The sequence below is a fragment of the Schistocerca americana genome, chromosome 5 (genome assembly GCF_021461395.2).
Source record: "Schistocerca americana isolate TAMUIC-IGC-003095 chromosome 5, iqSchAmer2.1, whole genome shotgun sequence".
Classification (NCBI taxonomy): Eukaryota; Metazoa; Arthropoda; class Insecta; order Orthoptera; family Acrididae; genus Schistocerca; species Schistocerca americana.
In genome coordinates this window covers 359,050,618-359,076,268 of record NC_060123.1, presented here as the reverse complement: position 1 = coordinate 359,076,268, position 25,651 = coordinate 359,050,618, and the positions used below count along the sequence as shown (strand labels likewise).

General features: G+C 37.1%; 1 protein-coding gene across 1 annotated transcript in view; it reads right to left on the bottom strand.

Annotated features, from left to right (window-relative positions):
- LOC124616382 (neural-cadherin-like) overlaps nt 1-25,651 on the bottom strand; it is a 312,303-nt gene that overhangs the window by 184,243 nt on the left and 102,409 nt on the right. Inside the window, exon 9 of the mRNA XM_047144688.1 lies at nt 16,467-16,630. Within this exon, the coding sequence (XP_047000644.1) occupies nt 16,467-16,630 (164 nt within the window). The remainder of the gene's footprint in view (nt 1-16,466; nt 16,631-25,651) is intronic.

Sequence of the window (25,651 nt, the reverse complement as noted above, 5' to 3'; positions counted from 1 at the left end):
AATAGGTTGCAGTGGTGACCTAAGGGAAGCTGCATATATTCTTAAACTTAACCTCCCCCAATGTTTTAATGATATAAATGTAACTCCCACAACTGTTAATGAAATAAAAAAACAAATTCACTCATTGAAATGTAAAGGATCTTCAGGTATAGATAACATCTCTAGTAAACTGTTGAAAGCCTGCAGCAATGATGTGAGTGTAGTACTTGCTCCTATTTGCAACACGTCTCTTTATGAGGGAGTTGTTCCAGAGAGAATGAAATACGCCATTGTGAGACCCCTTTTTAAGTCTGGCAATTCTACAGATGTCAAAAATTATTGTCCTATCTCTCTCTTAACAACATTTTCAAAGGTTCTTGAAAAGGTAGTGTATAACATGATTGTGGCACATCTTGATAAACTTAATAATATTAACCACAGACAGTTTGGTTTTCAAAAAGGGGTTTCCACAGAGTGTGCCATATATTCACTCACAAATGATGTCGTGGAGTCTATTAATAGTAAGAAGTCACCAGCTGGTGTATTCTGTGATATTTCCAAGGCCTTTGATTGTCTAAACCACAAGGTACTCTTGGAGAAGGCCTATCATTACGGAATCAAAGGGCCTATAGGTAACTGGCTAAAATCATATCTTGAAGACAGGAAACAAAAGGTGGTTCTAAATGGCTGCAACAAAGGATCTTCTAATCTAGTGGATTCTGAATGGGACAAAATTCAGCATGGAGTTCCCCAGGGATCTGTCCTTGGACCCTTGCTGTTCTTAATACGTGTTAATGATTTACCCCTGTCCATTAGTAAAAATTGTGAATTCACAATGTTTGCTGATGATACAAGCATTGTAGTAGATGGTAAGTCTACTGCTGATCTGGAGACTGATGTTAATGATATACTCAGAGAGGTTACAGCTCAGTTTTCAATTAATTCTCTTTCAGTTAATATTAAAAAAACTAATTTTATACAGTTCCACACAAGAAATAAAACTTTAGAAAATATGGTAATTGCTCATGACAACCAGGAACTAGAACAGGTGCACTCCACTAAATTCCTGGGGGTTCACACTGACAGTAGGCTCAACAGGGAACAGCATGTGTCCCTTACTCTAAAAAGGCTTTCATCAGCAACTTTTGCTCTAAGAATCATTACTCATTTTGGGGACATCAACATTTTAAAATCAGCTTACTTTGGATACTTTCACTCGTTAATGAGTTACGTTATAATCTTCTGGGGTAACCCACCAACCTGAAAAAAAATCTTAACTGCTCAGAACAGAGCAGTCAGAATCATGTGTGGGGTTCCTCCACGAACCTCACGTAGAAAACTTTTCACACAGTTAGGTATACTGATCACAACATGTCAGTACATTTACCTCTGATGAATGTAGTTAATAAATCTAAATATCTGCTTGCATATTACCATGTCTTCCATCTTTAAGCTCTCAGATTTTTAAATCTTGTCCGGTGCAGTCCCCAACAATGAGCCTTTCCTTCCCATCCCACACAGTAAGTCTGCCCTGACCTGTGGTTCTGAGTGGCTTTTCTGAAATTTACCCCTTTTCATTGACCTGTCCAGTCCTTTTCCTTCACCCTCTTTCCTGTCCCCTTCAATCAATTTGCTGGAAGAATGAGCCACTGGCTGCAAAATCTTGCCTAATTATAACCTACTTTTATGTGCACGTCCTGCTGCCACTTGGTGAGTATATTTTTTATCTATCCTATTACATTACACTGTCAAAAAGTGATTGTTTTTATTGTTATATTTACCTATTGTTATATTTACCTATAAGCACAGATAGAATAAAAATATAATGAAAAGGATAGATGCTACTCACTGTATAGTGGAGATGTTGAGTCTCAGATAGGCATAACAAAAACATAGGCGTAACAAAAAGGCCTTTGCCTTGTTGGTCAAAAACTTATTGAATAGCCACTATCCTTTTTATATTATTGTTACATTCCTTCCTGGATTTTGTTAGAAAGATAAAAACATGTATATAGACAAAGCATATAATAGAAATATCAACCTGTCATTGGTTAGAGTCCAGTAATTACATTCAGATGATATCTATGCAACAGGTTACAGCAGATGTAACATGCATGTCAGTTCCACAGTCCTCAAGTGGAGCCACTTATAAACACTAACATGATCTGTATTAAACAGGGACAGAATATTTATAATGCATGTGGGAAAACTATGAACAATATAACTTAAGTATATACTGAACAACAAACCACTGAAAATATGCATCACTTCATGTAACAACATCAAACTTATTCCTGTGTTATATGGACATACTATGAGAATAAGTTTGATGTTTGTAAGTTTGCTTCCACGTCTTCCAACTCAAACATTTTGAAATTTCATTACCAGAATGAAGATTGTAGTCCCAGATTGGCACTGGGAGTGGTGCAACAGAGGATGTGCACCAATTGAATTTTAGTAAACATAATTTGCATACCATGATTTGTTAGTCACTCTGTGTTGTATGATTGATTTAAAACAAATGCAGACTTCTTTTCTAAATGACTGCAGGTTCCACAGACACAAAGTTAAGAATGAAAAGTGCAAATTAGTAGTGAAATCATGCCAATGGTGAATTGCAGCCAAGCCACATAAAAGTGTTATGTCTTCCCTGCTAGAAATGCTGAAAAATAAGACTCATAATACAATGAATAATGACAATAAACATACGGATGGGAGGATTAATAATAAAATAGCACATAAGTAACTAAAAATAAGTTAGTATACTGTGAAATAACTACAACTATAACACATGATGCTTACATTATGGAGGTTGAAAGCAGAAAGACAAGTGCTTACAGCCAGGCTTTTCCTAGATGCTCTCTAAATAACTTGAAGTCTATAGCTTATTTTATTGCACAGATCATGCACATATGAACATTGAGTCTTTGGCTGCTTTCTTTACATAAATCTTTACATTAAATATAGTTTTTTAGACAAGGATATTATAGCGCCCCCTGAATAACTATAATAAAATTTACTGCTCAGTCATTCAATCTTTATACATTGAAACATTGGAAAGAAAAGTTAATATGTACATTCCTTTTTCTCGTCTGATAAAAACAGTGGTTCTGTTCAGTTATGGTGAAGTTCTTGGTACACTTGACCTTTATCAGTGGGACATAAGAGCAACATGGTGCTCTGGGGGTGAGCGTTGATTTTGAACAATTGTTGAGTTGTGCACACGAAACAATGCTGACTGCAACTTCATCAGAGGAGCGATACCAGACGTGGACTGTGACATTAGACTTGGGTGCTAACAGCAGACGCAGCTGTGTGGTATCACCAGGCTGGCTGGTTTGATCTCCTGGGAATGCTTGCGGCGCATCCACACATTGTTGTCTTCCTGGTTGTCCACCCCACTGTCCACAAGTATACACACAGAAAAGCCAAGGCTTAGTGTTTGCGTATTGGCATAAGTCCCTTGAAATGGTGCACTTCTATGGTGCATTCAGAATTAAAACACACAGAGAAATACACATACACTATAAAAATATCTTGGATTCATTCCTTTACAATAGTTGATAGCATAGGTTTACAACAAAAACATTTAATTTTTTATCATATTCTGTCAATAGGAAATACTTGGACATCATTCACAGTGTGGGAATAACATGACTTCATGGAAATTCAGATAAAGCTGAAAGTTTGTTTTCTGTTTGGATAGTAGATTGCTTATCTATAACATTAAAAATTATTGAGTTAATATGAATATTAACATGTCCACAAGTTTGTTTTCTTGTACATATATTAATGAGTATATTTAAATGGTCAATAACATCCACCGCACAGAAGTCCGCCGACAATTACATTTGGCCGCTGGTGTGCTGTGGCTTAGTTCAAGCATGACCACCGGACATGGAACACAGTGTTTACATGACGTGGAACTTTTACAGTGAGTGTTGGTGCTGGAGATGCATTTTGAGTTTCTGTGCATGTGACTCCAACATCACCCTTTTGGTAGCATACCCTTTTGAAGGAAGTGGCTTCAATTTGCTGCCAAGTTAAGTGTATATCTTATATTCGGCAGGAATGCTATTCATTTGTCCTAATGACTATTTAGCATTCCACTAAGGATCAGGATTTCACGTGTTGCAATAATTTTTCTGTCCCCTACACACAGTGGTCACTGTTTATCAGATGCACACCACTAGTTTGTTCTTCACTATATTATTTCTTATTTACTGTGGGTTTTTACATTTACAGATTTTTCTTGACCAAGTCATTCTACCTGCTAATGTTATTCTTATTACAAGACACAAATTTTTACAAAGTTCATTCAACATATTTTCAGCTTTTTAAAATATGGTTCAAAAATCTGAATTTAAAATTCATAAATCTTGAAATTAATACTTCAAGTAATTACATACACTTAAAAGTCAGGTTAGAGAAAGGTCACTAAAACACTTCACTGCTTATAGTATGTAAGTGCAAAATAGCAAAATAAGCCTACTAGAAATGATTCAATTACAAAACAAACAAATGCTTATTAAAAAAAGAGCAGAGACTTGAACCTCTACAATTTTCACATCAGCAGCACACTACCATTCGTGTTGCTAAGCCATATGTTGTGTGAGTATACTACTGGTATTTACTTTGTGAATAGGCCAGTACATGACATACAGGAGTGTGTTTGTGTTGTGTTTAGGTGATATGTGATAAATAGTGCAGTGCACCTGTGTGGCTGTTTTCCTTTCTTGGCAGGGTGTCACACTCTGGCATTTTACTATATTCACAGTTCTTTATTAGTTCATGACAATCCTTTATTTTCTTCAGAAAATACCTGTCATAGCATTAAAATGTGTTAAGCATGCAAAGCATTCAGCATTGTGTAAGTCTGTCACACACTTTTGCACACACCTTATACAGGTGAAAATACTTGACATTATAACAAATGCAGAAAATCATAGATAAAAGTGAGTTGGTGTTACTGCATGTCTTCTTCTAATTGTACACAAACAGATAAATACAATACCAGCTATTGTAGACCTCATACCACTGGTTATAGATGTGTTGCAAATTTGATGCTTATTCTAAAGCAAAATGTGGAATCTTGAAGTTTGATGTTCTTAGTTCATTCAACACTCAGCACAACAAATATTCTTGAAGTAAGTACTTACCCTACATATTGTTTGCTCACTGGTTTTGTGTACTGTTATTTTCTAACATCTGCCTGACAAGCAAGTGTGATTAGTACAAACCTTACTTTTGTGAGGTAACGGGCGAGTTGTGGCACCCTGAAAATATTCTAAGTTCGGAGTTGGCATGGCCATGTGGGCCACTCAACAGGGCAACCACGTGGTGCCGGACATAGGCCTGAGCAAGAGGGGTAGCCCCAGAACATGGTCCAGGCCAACCGTGTGGCTGGGAATTCCATGTTGACACAGTGTCGAGGACTGTGCTTTGTGTCGATGAAGGAGATGTGTATGTCGGGAGTGCCAGTGATGGTGGACTTTGTGAAACCATAAAAGCAGACATTTCAAAGCTTATGTCGAAATTAATAATAATCAGAGGAATCATGATACCTCAAAAATAAACATTTACATTACCATTATTTGCACGACGATTCTGATGGTGTGATCAATATCATTATTAGTTTAAAGTTTAGAATCTGACTGTAAATTATACAAGTAACACCCAGCAATGAATTTCCAAAACTGAAACAGTTCATGCGATTTTGTTGATCAATGTGTCTTTAGAAAGCTATTAATGTAAACCTAAACTGGTACAAATTACAGGGAAGTAACTTGAATAGTACATGACTTATAGGAAGTCAAAGTGGTTCATTATTATTAATCATGTGAGTCCATAAGTACTCCACAGTGACATGAAAAAATGTTAGGAGCTTGCTTATAAATATATTTATTCATCTATGTCTTTGTTTATATCCGAAATATACTATTCATGAAGAAATTGGTCAAATATTTACTGTGTTTTAGAAAGCACAGACACATTAGGCTACTGGCCTGCTTTCATTTCTATTCCTTTGATATATGTTTATTTTATTTGTTTACATATTTAATAATGTGTGTTAGAGTGTGTTCATAGTCCAGCCGTAGGAATATTTATTTAATTTCAAGTTATTTAAATGTAAATCCAGTATTTTGTATGGGTTTCAATACGTTTGTGAGTGTGCGTTGGCTTGGAGAAATGGTGTGAGCACTCTAGCCAGTCACAGCACTCATTAATGGGGAGACTGGATGGAAGTGGGGAAGGAGTGCTGGACAGAACAGGGCAAGTGTTGGATGGGAAGCAGTGACAGAGTCACAGAAATTACTGGGAGAGTGGAGCAGTTTGCACATGCTTGTGGCCAACTTGTGCACTTGAGAGATTTCCGTGGCTTCTGCATTGAAGACGTAGTATGCGTTTAGACGTGAATATCTCGCAAGCTATGTTGTTGTTCATAGCTAATTACATGAAGTAGGAATCTATTGTTACCCTGTTATTCAACTTATATTTTATTAAATTGCTGGACCATCAACACCAATAAGTGTTTTGCAATAATAAATGGCTTTCTTAAAGGTACTTCTGCTATCGTACTCATCATTTAAAGTCATTAAAATAGTACCTGCATATTTTATTTAATTGCAAACTTTCATTCACAAATTTTTATGTTGCATTCAAAATTCGCAATTGCCGAGTGATAGGAACCTTCAACCATTTGATTCATGTGTACATTCATATTGTATACTGTAGACTCAGCAATATTTGGCTTGTAATGTGGCAACTATGTATCCCAGCCCCTAGACAATGAAACCAGCCAAAACCTTCAATATTTCAATTCTGAGGGCCACCATCACATTTTTCATTTGAAAGCCTGCAACTTTCCTTCGTAGGATTCTGCTTGTCTGTAAAATTTTGGAAGAGGTTCTACCTACTAGTTGCTTCCTCTGACATTCAACATCAAATGTGCAGGAGTGTATTGTCTGTCATAAATAGGAAGATGGTTTATTACCCGCTCAAACAAATTAAAATACTGCACCCAACATGTGCATGTGAACATGCTCAATTTATGAAACAGATGTTTGGAAGGTTTTGGTGCGGGTGAAAGCATAATGTTAAAATTATTTGTGTGTCATTGTCTTACAAAAACTGCCTCCATTTATAGAAGTGAAGTAAGATGCATCATCTGTTAAAAGTGACTTGAGTTTCTCTAGTGTGGGAATGAAATCATTAGAAATTCTTTCAGTAATTACTGCAGCTGTAGCACACTTACCAGCATACAGCTTAACAAACTTGGAAAAAATGTCATCTAATGTAATAACATATCTCATACATCCATGGGCAGTCAGATACAACTCTGTCTTACTAGTTTTGCTGATGGATTTTGCTTTCTGAGAGATGATGGAACGGATTAGTAATCGATGTACTTTTCGTGGCATACTGAGAAAGTAACAAAATAGGTTAAGTTTCTATACACAGTTTGTGACGTCATTATATTCTCAGGCATGGTGTGTACACCAAATAAGTTTATCTACATTTCCAGATGGAATTCATACACATGAATTGCCTGTGTTAGAGTATGTAATACGTTATTGTGTAATCTTTTATCCTTTTTTAACTGTGTTCTCATTTGTGCCAATGTGAATCTGCTTCTTGTAGTTCTTCCATGTTTATACACATCAGTATAGTATTGTCTGTAGTGCTTGTCTTTCATAGGTAATATGCAATAGTCTGTCACTTGTTCTAATGTTTCTGCATTTTTAGTAAGACTTTGTGGCAATCTAGACAATGCATCAACTACAATGTTTTGTTTCATTGCTGTATGAATTACTTCAGACAAATGTTCTTGTAAAGGCAAAGCCCAAAAAACTAAGTGCAGGTCTAATAGATTGCACAACACCAAAAAACTCAAAGCTTGGTGATCAGTATATACCCCTGTGTGTTTTCACCATACATGTAGTAACTGAACTTTTTAATGCCCACACAATTGTAGTGTTTCTAATTCTGTTGCTCCATAAGAATGCTCACATTCAGAACATGTTCTGATTGCAAAGCTGATCACTTTTACTTCATACTTATCCTGTTCTGAATCAGTTTGAAACAGACATGAGCCCAAATCTGTGTTTCAAGCATCTGTAGTGACACAAAAGCTTTGCCCACATTAGGGTGACACAAGATATCTGAACTAATTAATGCTTGTTTACTGTGTCAAAGTCATTGGTGCTTTCTCATGTCCAAAGCCATAAAGTGTTCTTCTTACATAAACTTAGTAATGCTGTGCTATTTAATAATTGGCCAGGAATGAAATGTTTCAAAGAATGAGCAGAGTCAACGGAATGCTTTTAACTGCTTCTTGGTGTCTGGATATGGGAAATTCTTGATTGTGCTAATGTTATCAGGATCTAGCCCTATTCCTTGTGAGGATACTATATGTCCTAGAAATCTGACCTTCTCTCTTACAGTCCTAGAAATCTGATGTCTCTTGCAAACTTAGATTTTTGTAAATTTGGTATTACTCCCGCTTGTGAAAATTTTTCTAGTGTTCTTTTTAGAATGTGTAAATGTTCCTCCCAAGTAACCGTTGCTTTGAGAGTGTTATCAACTTACACGTTACACTTTCTAACAGTTCTGGATGTAGTACTGTGTCTGAATCTGTGACAAATACTCCAGAACTAACATTAAGTCTGAAAGCTAGCACACAAAACTGGTAACGTCTGCCACCAAAAGTAAAGGCCGTATACTTCCTAGATTCTGGGGTTAATTGAATCTGCCAGTGTGAACTTTTTAAATTAATATTTGTAAGGTATTTGGCACCATGGAATTTTTGTAATTGTTCATCAAGGTTTCATGTCTTGTGCATACAGATAAAATTGTTTTGTTTATAGGGTGTGTGTCCAGTGTGAGATGAGAGCTTCCATAGGGCTTCCTTTATGCTAACAATGGATTACAGTAGCATACCATAGATGGTTCAATTATTTTCCATTCTAGCATTTGCTTGATTTCATCTCTCACTGCTGCTCGCTTTGACCAGGGGATCATTAGGTGTTGCAGCAAAACATATCAAGGGCTGAACATCCATACTGTACATATATGTTTTAATAATGCCTGGTTTTCATGTAAATACCAGTACATATTGTAGTAGTACATCATATAACTTACATTGTCGTTCTTATGTAATTGCTGCAGATTCACCTATTAGTTCCTTTAAATCTGATATTTCATCCTTTGTTATGGGGATGGCTAGTGTCATGGCTGTCATCAGTGCCTAAAAATTGTATACAATAGCTCTGTCAATATTTTCCATGATTTAACTTTCGTCTGCCCTGAATTACTTCAATATTGCTGCAGCTGTGTGTTAAGAAACATTTTCCTATGAACCAATAAATTATTGTGTCTTTCTCTCTCAGAAAATCTGTGCCTATTAGGCAACCAGTAACTAAATGATCAATGACTAGAAATGGGCATTCTGCTGCTCCATCACCCACTTCAACTGTCACAAAAAACTGCATCTGCATCCTAGCCCCATGTGACTTAAAGCCAACTGCACTCACGATTCAGCATTTCTGGACAGGAAAGTATAGGAGAGGGCCTAGTTCCCTCATCCTCTAATACAAACTGTAAATACACTTTCTTTAGCCTGGTGTAGTGTAGTGTAGCAACTCGATGTGACATGGACTCATAACTGTGAAAGTGTTGCCAGTGCAGAATGTTGTGCACAAACTGATGTCTTGATTATATCCCATAAATGTTCAATGGAATTCAAGTCGTGCAAACTGGGTTGCCAAATCATTTACTGTCTGTCCAGAATGTTCCTCAAAGCAATTGGCCTGGTGACATGACATCATTGTTTGGGAACATGAAGTTCATGAATGGGTGCAAATGGTCTCCAAGTAGGCAACTAGGGCCCATGACTTCGAGGGTTTGGACCCACACTTGAACCCTACCGTCAGCTCCTTTTTGTTGTTGTCAGTCTTCTGACTAGTTTGCCACAGCCTCTATAGCTCCCTATAGTACCATGGAAGTTAATCCCTGATGTCTAAACAGATGTCCTACCATCCTGTCACTTCTTCTGCTCAGTGTTTCCACATCTTACCTTTCCCTGCCAATTCTGCAAAGAACCTCCTCATTCCTTACTTTATCGGTTCACCAAATTTGCAATATTCAATAGCATCCCATCCCAAATGCTTCAGTTCTCTTCTGTTATGGTATTCCCACAGTCCATCTCATACAATGCTGTGCTCCAGACGTATATTCTCAGAAACTTCTTCCTCAAATTAAGGCCTTTGCTTGATACTAGTAGACTCCTCATGGCCAGGAAGGCTCTTTTTGTCAGTGCTAGTCCCCTTTTGCTGTCCTCCTTTCTCCATCCATCATTGGTTATTTTGCTGCCCAGGTAGTAGAATCCCTTAACTTCATCTACTTTGTGATCACCAAAAGTGGTGTTAAGTTTCTCAATGATTTCATTTCTGCAATTTCTCGTCAATTTTGTCTCTCTTCAATGTACTCTCAATCCATATTATCTACTCATTAGACAGTTCATTCCATTCAGCACATTCTGTAATTCTTCTTTACTTTCACTCACGATAGCAATGTCATCAGCTAATCAAATCATTGATATCCTTCCACCCTGAGTTTCAATCCCACTCCTGACCCTTCTTTTAAGTCCATCATTGCTTCTTTGATGTACAGATTGAACAGTAGGGGCAAAAGACTACGTCCTTGTCTTACACCCTCTTTCTACTTGGTCATCCACTCTTACTATTCCCTCCTGGCTCTAGTACGTATTGTATATTACTGTTCTCTCCCTATAGCTTACCGCTATTTTTTTTTTTTTTTTTTTTTCAGAATTTCAAACACCTTGCACAATTCAGCAATGTCAAACACTTTTGCAGGTTGACAAATTCTATGAACGTGTCTTGATGTTTCTTCTTTCTTGTTTCCATTATCAACTGCAAAATCATAACTGCCTCTCTGGTGCCTTTACCTTCCCTAAAGCCGAACTGGTCATCATCCAACACATCCTAAATTTTCTTTTCCGTTCTTCTGTATATTATCCTCATCAGAAACTTTGATGCATTAGCTGATAAGTTGATTGTGTGATAATTCTCACACTTGTCAGCTCTTGTAGTCTTCGGAATTATGTGGATGATATTTTTCTGAAAGTTGGATGGTATGTCACCAGACTCATGTTTCTACACACCAACGTGAAAAGTTATTTTGTTGCCTCTTCCCCCAATGAATTTACAAATTCTGATGGAATGTTATCTATCCCTTCTGCCTTATTTGATATTAAGTCCTCCAAAGCCCTCTAAGTTCTTATTCTAATATTGGATAACCTATGTCTTCTAAATTGACTCCTGTTTTTTCTCCTGTCACATCAGACAAATCTTACCCCTGATAAAGACCTTCAATGTACTCTTTCTGCATATCCACTCTCTCCTCTGTATTTAACAGTGGAAATCCCCATTGCACTCTTAATGTTAGCATCGTTGCTTTTAATTTCACCGAAGGTTGCTTTGGCTTTCCTACATGCTGAGTCAGTCCTTCTGTCCGTTTCTTTTATGATTTCTTCGCATCTTCCAGGCAGCCATTTAGTCTTAGCTTTCCCCTACAACTGCAGTCCAGTTCCTCCTGACTACCAGATTTTCATCTCCCTTTACATGCTGTATTAACCTTTCAACATTCTTGCACACTTTCTCTATCTCTTCATCTTCAGTTTGCAACATCGGCATGTATATTTGAACTATCATTGTTGGTGTTGGTTTGCTGTTGATTCTGATAAGAACAACCCTATCACTGTTCACAGTAACACACTCTCTGCCCTACCTTCCAATCCATAACTCTCAGCCCTACCTTCCTATTCATAATGACTCCTACTCCCGTTATACCACATTCTGCTGCTGTTGATACAACCCTATACTCATCCACCAGAAATTCTTGTCTTCTTTCCATTTCACTTCGCTGACCCCTAATACATGCAAACTAAGCCTTTACATTTCCCTTTTTAGATTTTCTAGTTCCCCTACCACATTCAAGCTTCTGACATTCCACATCCTGACTCATAGAACATTATCCTTTCATTGGTTATTCAGTCCTTTTCTCATGGTCACTTCCCCCTTGGCAGTCCTCTCCCAGTGGACTATTCTGGAACCTTTTGCCAATGGAGAGATCATCATGACATTTTTCAGTTACAGGCATCGTGGATACACATTATGTGTCTTTAATGCAGGGGTTTCCATTGCCTTCTGCTTCTTAAAACCATTCATCACTGCTGATTCTTCCACCTTTAGGGGCATTTTCCCACTCCAAGGACAAGAGAGTGTCTTGAACTTCTGTCCTTTCCTCTGCCCTCTTTGACATGGCCGTTGGGTGACTGAGGGTGACTTATGCTGGAAGTCGTTTGCCGCCAATGCTCATTAATAATAAAAATTTAAGTGTTGGTGGGTTTCGAACCCAGGACCAAGGATATTTTCATTACTAATCAAAAATGCTACTTCCAGACCATGGGTGCATCAGTTTTTACCCACTGAAATTGGGACTCTTACTGTCCAGGCCACAGTTTTTCAGTCCATTAACGCCAAATTCCACTGCACTGTCCTAACGAATACATTCGTCGTCCATCCCACATTGATTTCTGAGGCTATTTCATGTAATGTTGCTTGTCTGTCAGCACTGACAACTCTACACAAACACTGCTGCTCTCAGTCACTAAGTGAAGGCCGTTGGCCATTGCATTGCCCATGCTGAGAGGTAATGCCTGAAATTTTGTATTCTTGGCACACTCTTGTCATCTCAGAATTTTGAATTCCAAAATGATGACATAACAGAATGCCCCATGTGTCTAGCTCCAACTACCATTCTGCATTCACAGTCTTAATTTCAATCATGTGGCCTTAATCACGCCGGATACCTTTCCACATAAATCACATGAGTACAGATGACAGCTCTGCCAATGTACTGCCCTTTCATGCTTAGTGTACACAGTACTATCACCTTTTGTGTATGTGCATATTGCTCTCCCATGACTTTTGTCACTTCAGCATATTGCTGCCTCCTTTCTTGTGTTGTTGCCTGTATCAGTTCATTCTTTGGGGCACGACATTTTGTGTTTTCTTCTACTCACTAGTTGCAATGACCTATGCTGCCATTACACATTGATACGCATATAGGATCAGTCTGGTTACTACCTAGTCTAACATGGGTCTTATAACTAACTTGTGACAAGGTGCCCCCCCCCCCCCCCCCCCTTTCCTCTTCCTCCTCCTCCGATGTGTTTCTCGATAATCTGCTAGGGGTAAGATAAGACTGAATTTAGCCTGATGGGCCATCATTTGATGATTTAGGTTCATTTTCCACTTCAATTAATCCCCATGAGGATGCTGTGTTCGACAGTCACCCTGAACCACATGACTTTGTATGTTGTTTTGAAAATAACTTTTGTGGTTACTATTATTTCTAAAGTCAGGCAGGTTCTCATGACAGATTTTACTGTTGTTTGATGGACACCACTGTCACTGTCCATTTCTGGAATTATTATTATTATTATTATTATTACTACTATTGTTGCTGTTATTATGGCACTTACTGTGATTATGGCTTTACGACACTTACCATAATTATGGTTTCCATTGACATTCTGGTTCCCATTCCAATTGTTTCATCTGTTCTGAACGCCATTGAATCATAGATGGAAATGGATCCCATTTTTATGTTCTTATTTGGCATTTGTCGGCTGATTGGCCAGTCCTACAAAGCTAACCAAGTTTTGGCCATGAGAATCAGGTTGGCCATACTATCAAAACTGCATTCTTTGGGCTGTTTTACTACTGTTGTCACCAATTTAAGATGGCTTCCACCTCTTGACAACTCAAATATTTTAAAATTTTGTTACCAGCAGGAATATAGTGATCCTAGATTGGTGCTGGAAGTGGTGCAACAGAGGATGTGAACCAACTGAATTTTAGTAGACGTAATTTGTGTATCATGGTTTGTTAGTCACTCTATGCTGTACCATTCATTTCAAAAAGTCTTGGACTTCTTTTCTGAATGATTCTGGGTTCTGCACATACAATATGTAAGAATGGATATTGCCGATTAGTAATGAAATCACATCAATGGTGGATCGGTGCACATGGAAGTGTTGTGTCTTTTCTGCTACAAATACTGAAAAATGAGACTCATAACACAATGAACAATGAATTAAAAATTAGGAATATAGAATTAATAATAAAATAGCACTTAACTAGCTCAAAATAAATTGGTATATTGTGAACTCACTACAACTACAACCCACGATGCTTACATTATGGAGATTGAAAGTGGAAAGGCAAGTGCAAACAGACAAGGTTTTCCTACCTGCTCTCTAAAAAATTTGAAGACTGTGCTTTCTTTTGTTACACATATAATACAAATATGAACACTGATTCTTTGTTTGCAATCTTAACATAATTTTTTACACAAAGTATACTTTTTTAGAAAAGAGATATTATATGCTGTTGCACAAAATGATTCTCAGAGGTTTATTGTTCGACGAGTACTTCAGTTATATTGTACATAGACTGAAAAAGGAAGTTCTGTGCTAGATTCTAAGAAAATGGAAATAATGGAAATGAGTATATGGCATTGTGGGCCAGGAGTCCCCCACTTGGGGAAGTTCGGCCGTCGAGGGCAAGTACTTATTGCATTTGACGCCACATTGGGCGACTTGCACGTCAGAGATGGGGATGATATAATGATAAGGACAACACAACATCCAGTCCCTGAGAGGAGAAAATCTCATGCCCACGCCGTGAATCTAACTCAGGCTCCTTGGCGTGGCATCCCGCCATGCTGACCACTCAACTAATGGAGGTGAACTAAGAGAGTGGAATTACAATTTAATGGAAGAAGAGTGGATATCATTAAATAACATACAGGAGTAATACAGATGCATGTAACTGAAGTCCAGAGGAAGCATTTTTTCCAGCAGTGAATGTGAAAAGGATGAAAATAAATAAATAAACCAAACATCTCTCATAACCAGCGAATTTTCTCAGATGTTTTGATAAATATTTGCAGTTTAATTTTTTGCAGTGTGTCAATGCAGTGAGCCCAAAAAAATACTGCTTATCATAAGTTTCATGTGAAGCCCTATATTGATAGAAACCACTGATTTCTTTGCTACAGTCAATTGTGATTTTGATGTATGAAGCAGCGCAACAGCTGCTGAATGATCCTTTATTAATCCGACTGGTTTCACAGCTTTTAGTACACCCTCAGGTATGCATAATCAGTTCATATAAAATTCAGGCCAGGATTAAATTATGATCTTGGTTTTATACAAACTGATTATATATACCTAAGAATGCAGCTGTAAGTTATGAAACCGGCTGTTTTAATAAAGGATCATTTAACAGCTATAACAGTTCTTCATTTATCAAGGCATGACTGGCAAGATTATAAAGTATCTTGTAAACAATTATGGAATTTTATGTGCTTATTCAATAGAGAAGCTGCAGATTAGTTTTACAGGAAGTCGGGTTTAATGATGTGGTAACAGTGACAATAAAACATGAGGAATAACCAGTACTCCAGAAGCAACTGGATAAAGTTCACACATTTAATGAAAGTGAATACTGACCTAGACTAATCTGGGACTTTTCTGTGAAACAGGCACATTAAATTTCATTAAAAAATCATTTTGTTTGTAATAAGAAACAAACCCATGTTTTTATCAGTGCTGGACATTGAACAAAACATTTGATTGGTAGCATTTGTTTGTGACCACTTTAACAACATATCAGAAATACTAATCTGCAAATATCAACTGAAACAGCAGAGGAAGGGGGACAGACAACTGTTATTAGAGACACCCAGTGAGTAAATTTGACCTGGGAATCAAGGAAAAGAATAGGATGAAGGAAGATGTGAGAGATACACTTTTATCTTATTGTTCATTCTTACATTTGTCCCACATACAATAGTATTTTTGTCTTTTCAAGTAGTTGTTATAAATTGAGATTCTGTCTACCTTTATGATTAATTCTTCATAGGCAATATGCATCTTCTCTAATTGCTCTGTAGTACTATCCCTCTAATACATACTATCACTCTCATACACACATACTATATCAGGTACTAGGTTTTAACTTTAGCTAAACAGAACTGAATGTCTTTTCCCACAACTGGTAAGTTCTTCTCAATATGGAGTCCAAGTCACCTGCCCCTCATTTTACATATTCATAGCCTATTCCTCTTTCCTTTGTGAAGAAGGATCAAAGCTAAGTTAAGCTTTTTCTGTTTCTATCTGTGTCTCTCAGCAATATTTGGAAATCGCCTCCTGAAGAATGTGTGGACCAGACATTCCTTCTTCAATGCTTGTTTGCTATCTACTAATAAGTAGCAATTTGTTCTGTCTTCATTTAATTGGAATTGCACAGCTGAGTTCCTTTTCTTTATACATTTTCATGTAGAAATAAATAGAATAAATAAGACCAGCAATACTATTATTAGTAAATGAAACTCACCTGCCATTAGGTGTTCCTTCTCGCATTGTTATCATTCCTGTGCTTGGGTTCAGCTGAAACAATGGGTACTCTGTAGTTTCCCAATGAAATGTTTTGTCTGGTAAATCCCAATCATCCAGATCATATACATAAACACGGCCAATTTCTGTATCAGGTGCTTGGCCCTAACAAATTCACAGAACAAAATTAGCACCTGAAATAATGAAAATATTTACTTTGTAACAACGATCATATAGTAGCATAAAATATATGTTAATAAAGGATTGGTTGTTTGGCATTATGTACATCATCAGAGGCCTACAGAAGATGGGAACAACAGGTGATTTATTCATTAGGTCCTAACAGCATACACAGAGATTCTAAATCCATTGACTTAAACATAGAGAGACAATAAAATTAACATAAATAAATAATTGCATGAAAGCTTTATCAGTTTTCCAACACATAGGCCAAATGCGAAAATAGTTCCACATTTTTTTAAAAAAAAAGTCAGCTATCTGTATCAAATTATTCAGTATCTTTACCTTATACAGGGCAGTAATAAGAATAATCTGGGACTGGTGAATAACATTCTAACAATATCACAAATAAACAAAACATAATATCTGGACATCAAATATATAGGCCATAACTGACAGTTCTAACAAAATTAATAAAATAAGTCACTATAGTAGTAATAAACAGCAACTGACTTCTCCACTCATTCATTCATTCTTCACTCATTCAGTCATGCAATATCTGGTTTATCATGTAATGTAGACTACATCACGAAAGAGAACCTTCAAAGTTGTGGAAAGAGTCAGGGAAAACATTCAAAGAAAACTGGCTATCAGAAACTAATTTCATACACTGTATTAACAATTAACAATATAACAGTAAGACGGCGATTTAGGAAACAGGTTTTAATTTGTAAGACACTTCTGGGGGCAGATGTGGACTCTGACCACACTCTATTGGTTATGAACTGTAGATTAAAACCGAAGAAACTGCAAAAAGGTGGGAATATAAGGAGATGGGAACTGGATAAACTGACTAAACCAGAGGTTGTAGAGAGTTTCAGGAAGAGCATAAGGGAACAATTGACAGGAATGGGGGAAAGAAACACAGTAGAAGAATGGGTAGCTTTGAGGGATGAAGTATTGAAGGCAGCAGAGGATCAAGTAGGTAAAAAGAAAAGGGCTAGTAAAATCCTTGGGTAAAAGAAGAAATATTAAATTTAATTGATGAAAGGAGAAAATATAAAAATGCAGTAAATGAAGCAGGCAAAAAGCAATACAAACGTCTCAAAAATGAGATCGACAGGAAGTGTAAAATGGTTAAGCAAGGATGGCTGGAGGACAAAGGTAAGGTTGTAGAGGCTTATCTCACTAGGGGTAAGATAGATACTGCCTACAGGAAAATTAAAGAGAACTTTGGAGAAAAGAGAACCGCTTGTATGAATATGAAGAGCTCAGATGGAAACCCAGTTCTAGGCAAAGAAGGGGAAGCAGAAAGGTGGAAGGAGTATATAGAGGGTCTATACAAGGACGATGTACTTGAGGACAATATTATGGAAATGGAAAAGGATGTAGATGAAGATGAAATGGGAGGCATGATACTGCGTGAAGAGTTTGACAGAGCACTGAAAGACCTGAGTAGAAACAAGGCTCCGGGAGCAGACAACATTCCATTTGAACTACTGACAGCCTTGGGAGAGCCAGTCCTGACAAAACTATACCATCTGGTGAGCAAGATGTATGAGACAGGCGAAATACCCTCAGACTTCAAGAAGAATATAATAATTCCAATCCCAAAGAAAGCAGGTACTGCCAGGTGTGAAACTTATCGAACTATCAGTTTAATAAGTCACAGCTGCAAAATAACAAGAATTCTTTACAGACGAATGGAAAAACTGGTAGAAGCCGACCTCATGGAAAATAGTTTAGATTCCGCAAAAATATTGGAACATGTGAGGCAATACTGATCCTACAACTTATCTTAGAAGAAAGATTAAGGAAAGGCAAACCTACGTTTCTAGCATTTGTAGACTTAGAGAATGCTTTTGACAATATTGACTGGAATACCCTCTTTCACATTCTAAAGGTGGCAGGGGTAAAATACAGGGAGCGAAAGGCTATTTACAATTTGTACAGAAACCAGATAGCAGTTATAAGAGTCGAGGGACATGAAAGGGAAGCAGTGGTTGGGAAGGGAGTGAGACAGGGTTGTAGCCTCTCCCCGATGTTATTCAATCTGTATATTGAACAAGCAGTAAAGGAAACAAAATAAAAATTCGCAGTAGGAATTAAAATCCATGGAGAAGAAATAAAAACTTTGAGGTTCGCCGATGACATTGTAATTCTGTCAGCAATAGCAAAGTACTTGGAAGAGCAGTTGAACGAAACGGATAGTGTCTTGAAAGGAAGATATAAGATGAACATCAACAAAAGCAAAACGAGGATAATGGAATGTAGTCAAATTAAATCGGGTGATGCTGAGGGAAGTAGATTAGAAAATGAGACACTTAAAGTAGTAAAGGAGTTTTGCTATTTGGGGAGCAAAATAACTGAAGATGGTCGAAGTAGAGAGGATATAAAATGTAGACTGGCAATGGCAAGGAAAGCGTTTCTGAAGAAGAGAAATTTGTTAACGTCGAGTATAGATTTAAGTGTCAGGAAGTCGTTTCTGAAAATATTTGTATGGAGTGTAGCCATGCACATAACTAATGAAGAGGAATTGAATAGAATTGGGGAGAAGAGAAGTTTGTGGCACAACTTGGCTAGAAGAAGGTATCGGTAGGTAGGACATGTTCTGAGGCATCAAGGGATCACCAATTTAGTATTGGAGGGCAGCGTGGAGGTAAAAATCGTAGAGGGAGACCAAGAGATGAATACACTATGCAGATTCAGAAGGATTTAGGTTGCAGTAGGTACTGGGAGATGAAGAAGCTTGCACAGGACAGAGTAACATGGAGAGCTGCATCAAACCAGTCTCAGGACTGAAGACCACAATAACAACAACAACATATTAACAATTAACTGCTGCTTACCAGTTATGATTTATTTGTAGTCATGCAAGCTAAAATGACAAATAAAAACAGAATACATGGATAATACTTGCATCTTTGTACTAATACTGACCAAAGAACAGCAAGTAGCAACAATAAAATACTATAAGAATAGCAGCCTATTTACTTGTTGTCATGGTGCTGAAAGAAGTTATTACTTTTTGAACATAATCTGCTAAAAAAATTCCTTATCTGCAAAAATGTGTTGGCTTAAACTAAAAAGGCCAAGGAATGAAAGAATAAGCCTCATGACACTCAAACAGCAATCAACATAAAAGCAGTATGTTCAGAAGTCTGCTTCTTCACACACCCATTAAATCATATTCTGCATATGGGAAAAATTCAATATAATGTTGCTCTACTCCATGCAGTATTAACATGTGTGGGCCCTCCTTGGCAGGCTGTTCACTAGGTGACTGAGACACTGTTGTTCAAGCCTGTCTCACTCTTCAGGTGCAACTATTCTTAGATGTGTAGGTGTGCTGGGTGACTAAAGTAGTAGAATTAGTAATAAGTGTGTGTGTGTGGGGGGAGGGGGGGCAGGGTGAGGAGGGGGGGGTTCAGCATTCATCAACATGTTATATGTTTTCATCTGCTACTCATTAACTTATTTCTTTCGGAGAGTTGTGATTTCTCCTTACATACATGCTTTCATTTTTTTCATGGATTTCTGCTGATTTAGAAATTACTTTCATGGATACTACTGTCAAAGAGTAAATTTCAGTTTTTTTTAGTTAACTTTTATTATTAGCCACAAATACAATCAGAGTGTAACTGTACTGATAATTACAAGAATGTATATCAAGAACATTGAACATTTTTATAGGATTCCTGAACTGAAATGTAAGACAGGAGAAGGAAAGCTGCATAAAGCAATGGAAGTAAAAAAGATAGCTATAACCAACAACACTTGACTCAAGAGTAAAGATGCCCTTCAGGCAGATATGAGAGCTGCAGTGCTCCTTAGCCAGTCTGATGCCTTCAAATGACATTAAAAAAAAAAAAAAAAAAAACATTACATAGTTTTGACACTTTCTAGGATGTCACAGGTGTCTACTCTAAGTCCAGGAAGGAAAAAATATTTAATACATCATTATCAAATGGAATAGCATCATTAATTTGTTGGAGATCAGTCTCAGAGTTAGATGTCCTCTTTGGATAACTGTATGTAGAATCATTGGGAAAAAAAAGGTCGCAGAAGAAACCCTTGGATGAACATGAATGCTGAATTTAACTGATAAAAGGAGTCAAAAGGAAATACATACATCTAAAACTGAGATTGGCAGAAGGTGTAAAACTGTCAGGCAGGAACGAATAAAGCACAAATGCAACAATGTAGATGCATATTAATATAATAGAGGGAAACATTCCACGTGGGAAAAATATATTTAAAAACAAAGATGATGTGACTTACCAAACGAAAGTGCTGGCAGGTCGATAGACACACAAACAAACACAAACATACACACAAAATTCAAGCTTTCGCAACAAACTGTTGCCTCATCAGGAAGGAGGGAAGGAGAGGGAAAGACGAAAGGATGTGGGTTTTAAGGGAGAGGGTAAGGAGTCATTCCAATCCCGGGAGCGGAAAGACTTACCTTAGGGGGAAAAAAGGACAGGTGTACACTCGCATACACACACATATCCATCCGCACATACACAGACATAAGCAGACATATGTGCGGATGGATATGTGTGTGTGTGTGTGTGTGTGTGTGTGTGTGTGTGTGTGTGTGTGTGTGCGAGTGTATACCTGTTCTTTTTTCCCCCTAAGGTAAGTCTTTCCGCTCCCGGGATTGGAATTACTCCTTACCCTCTCCCTTAAAACCCACATCCTTTCATCTTTCCCTCTCCTTCCCTCTCTCCTGATGAGGCAACAGTTTGTTGCGAAAGCTTGAATTTTGTGTGTATGTTCATGTTTGTTTGTGTGTCTATCGACCTGCCACCGCTTTCATTTGGTAAGTCACATCATCTTTGTTTTTAGATATAATGTAGATGCATACATTAATATGGAAAAGACACATGCTGCCTGCAGGAAAACTGAAGAGACATTTGGAGGAAAGAGAAGCAGTTGCACGGACAGCAAGAAAGGAGATAAAATATTGCGAGAAAAACTTCACAGAGCACTGAAAAACCTAAGTTATGAAATAGCACCTGGAGTAGATGATATTACCCCTGAATTATTTAGATAATTAGGAGAGCCATCCATGATGAACCTACTCCACCTGATGTGCAAGGTACGTGAGAGTGGCAACATACCCTCACTCTTCAAGAAGAATGTAATAATTCCAATACAAAATAAGGCAGATTTTGACAGATATGGGTATTACCAAATTTTCAGTTTCAAAGTCATGGTTGCAAAATACTGACATGAGTTATTTACAGAACCATGGAAAAATGATAGAAGCGGACCTCAGGGAAGATCAGTGTGGTTTCTGGAGAAATGTAGGAACACATTAATGCAATATTGAGTCTATGACTTATTTTGAAAGGTAGACTGTATAAAGGTGAACCTACATTTATAGAATTTGTAGGTTCACAGAAACATATAACAAAGTAGAATGGAATTCTCTTTTTGAAATTCTGAACGTATCAGGGATAAACTACAGGGAGCAAAAGGCTATTTACAACTTACATAGAAACCAGGTTGCAGTTTTATGAGCTGAAGGGTATGGAGGGGAAGCAGTAGGTGAGAACCGAATGAGACATATGAGGTCTGTTCAAAAATTTCCAAAACTTAATCCATAAAATTTGTAGTTGTAGTCTATCTCTGACTTTATTCAATCTCTACATTGAGCAAGCAGTAAAGAAAACTAAGGAGAAATTTTAAAGAGGTTTCAGGTCATGGAAAAGTACTTAAAAGTTTGAGGGTTCCTAGTGAAACCATAATTCTTTCAAAGATGGCAAAGGACTTCGAAAAGCAGTTAAACATAATGGATGGTGTCCTGAAATGAAGTTATAAAATGAAAATTAATCAACGTAGTTTCTCAGGACATGCTCTACTGTGTGGCTTACTGATGATGGCATCCTCTTGGGTAAAATATTTCCGAGGTAAAATAGTCCTCCAGTTGGATCTCAGGGTGGAGACTACTTAGTAGGACATCATCAACAGGAAAAACAAAATTGGTAATCATGTTTTGCAGCATGGAATGTTAGATCCCTTAATTAGACAGGTATGTTAGAGAATTTAGAAAGGGAAAACAGATACCGTATTTACTCGAATCTAAGCCGCACTCGAATCTAAGCCGCACCTGAAAAATGTGACTCGAAATCAAGGAAAAAATTTTTCCCGAATCTAAGCCGCACCCGAAATTTGAGACTCGAAATTCAAGGGGAGAGAAATTTTAGGCCGCACCTCCAAATCGAAACAAAGTTGTCCATTATAATATGAGACACAATTTAGGTCGAATGAATGACGATACAGCTACAGTAGTTTGGTTTGAGTCATAAGCTTAGCAGTTAAGCTTTACAGGCGCTCCGCCCGTATTTATACAGGTACCTTTCCTTTTTCACGTGCTTCGTCTGGTTTGAATTGATTGCTTATTTTTCTTTGATCTGATAAGTGCCGTTCTCTTTGTTATAGGTGTTTACGTCATTCTTAGCTGAAAATGCATTACTGTATTGCGTCATGCATTGTTTGTCGCTTTCTGATAATGAGTGTTTACGGCCTGTCGCCGCTCGCCGCATGGCTTGCTTTTGTGCCAGTACCGCCGCTTATATTTTTTTTGGTTTTTTTTTTTTTTTTGTTTAAAAAAGAGGAATTGTCTCAGTAGCGAAACAATGGCAAGAGACTGCTATTTGTTGTTACTTACACTGCTGCTTTCTTTGATAATGATCAACAAGAACCGAATAATAGACTGCGTATGATAGACGATGTTCTGAACGAGAGTTTAGCGAAAATTTTTCTCCGTTTGAAAATCTTTGCAGACGGCTCTTTAGTACATTACATTCTGCACATAAATTAGTCATCTTAGATTTAAAAATCTAATAAATTGCCGTGCTTCATTTCTGACTGTATCACTATTAGGCATAAGAATAATACGATTATAAACATGACGTGATATGTGTATTCTTCCGCGTTTGCTGTTGTCTCATTTTATTTTCGTAGTTTATTAGGCAGACAGGATTTAAATGAGATAGCTGTAAACACGAAAGAATACATGACAAAATGATTATATTCGTATTATTCTTATGGTGAAGAGAATACTGCATGTGAGTCACAATTCATAAAAGTTCTTATTAGCAACCATCTCATCTCACAGGTAGGAAAAAACTCAGAACGTAGTTTCCGATATTGACAAACATCCCAAACAGTCTTGCCAGTCGAATTTTCGTAGTACATTGAAATGCTGCTATATTCGAAGCTGAACAATACGAAATTTGTATTTACTTTGTTGGATAATGTATGAAAATGCAGTGGTCGAAACTCGGGGCGGAGGAAAAAGCTCGTCTTCCACTTTTTTTTAAATTTATTTACTGATGCAGTGGTTTTGGCGCCAGTATTTATCTTTGTGTCTGCAAAGCATGCCTATGTAGCGCTACATATATTCGACGGCAGAAGTTAGTTGTGGCGGCATTTTTCAGTACTTTGCACTCGATTCTAAGCCGCAGGCGGTTTTTTAGATTAGAAAAACCGGAAAAAAAGTGCGGCTTAGATTCGAGTGAATACGGTAGGTTGATTGAGACAGATTGCAATTTAGTGAAGAGTGGTGGCAGAAAGAACAGGATTTCTGGTCAGGTTGGAATAGGGTTATCAACAGAACATCAAACAGGGGTAAAGCAGGACTATACTTAATAATGAATAAGAAAATAGCGATGTGGATAAGCTTTTTTGGACAGCATAGAGATCAAATTGTCATAGACAAAACAGACAAGAAGCTAACAGCCACCACAACAGCAGAAGTTTATATGCCAGCTAACTCCGCAGATGGAGAAGAGATTGAAAGACTGTAAGGATGATATGAAAGAAATTATTCAAATAGTTAAAGCAGACAAAAATTTAACTGTTATATGTGACTGGAATTTGATAGTAGGAAGAGGAGGAGAGGGAAATATAGTAGGGAAGCATGCGCTCTAGCAAAGGAATGAAATAGGAAACTGCCTGGTACAATTTTTCACACAGTAAAATTAAATTGTTGATAACATTTGGTTTAAGAATCATGAAAGAAGGCTGTATATATGAAAGAGACCTGGCGACAATCAAAAGTTTCATACAGTGGTTTCAAACCTATATTTTAAACTGTAAGAAGTTTTCACTATCAGATGTGGATTCTATAATAATTTGCTGGTTACAAAAGTAGTAGTAGTAGTAGAAGTAGTTTATTCACCCAGAGACAATTTACATTGCATGAATTTCGTCAAAAAATACATAGTATATATATATATATATATATATATATATATATATATATACACACACACACACACACACACACACACACACACACACACACACACACACACACACACACATATAGGGTGAACAATACTATACAAAATACAGATGTGCATAGTAGACTACATAACATCAGACCACATTGAAATAGCATGTACAACTTTGATTATTTACATTGATGTATGAGAAAGACTTTTTACATGGAATACACAGTTGATATTTAGATATAACATATACAATTCTAGCACTTTTGTACATATTATTTATTTAGATCATAGCAACAGCCAGATAAAAATTACTATTGGCACAGAGTACATAAATATAATTGTTTAGTATGAAGCTATTCCAGGTATTCTTTAACACTATAATAGCAGTTGGTCATTAAAAATTTGAATACTGCTTCTTTAAATGAAGACAATTTTTTTATTTCTTTTATCTTTACCGGTAGTTTGTTATACAATCTGCTTCCTTGTATGTTTGTTTGTTTCTGCGCCAAAGCCTTGTTAACTCTTTTTATATGAATGTCATTGCACTTTCTTGTGTTGTAAGTATGTAGATCTGAGTTGGATTGGAAATTGTTAATGTTTCGTTTTACATTAATTACACTTTTATGTATATAGAGGCACGGTAGGGGTAGAATATTCAGCTGTTTAAATACTTGCTTTGAAGGAGTTAGCCTTGAAGTGTTGGTAATTATTCTAACAGCTCGTTTTTGTAGAGTGAAGATGGTTTTGAGATTTTTCT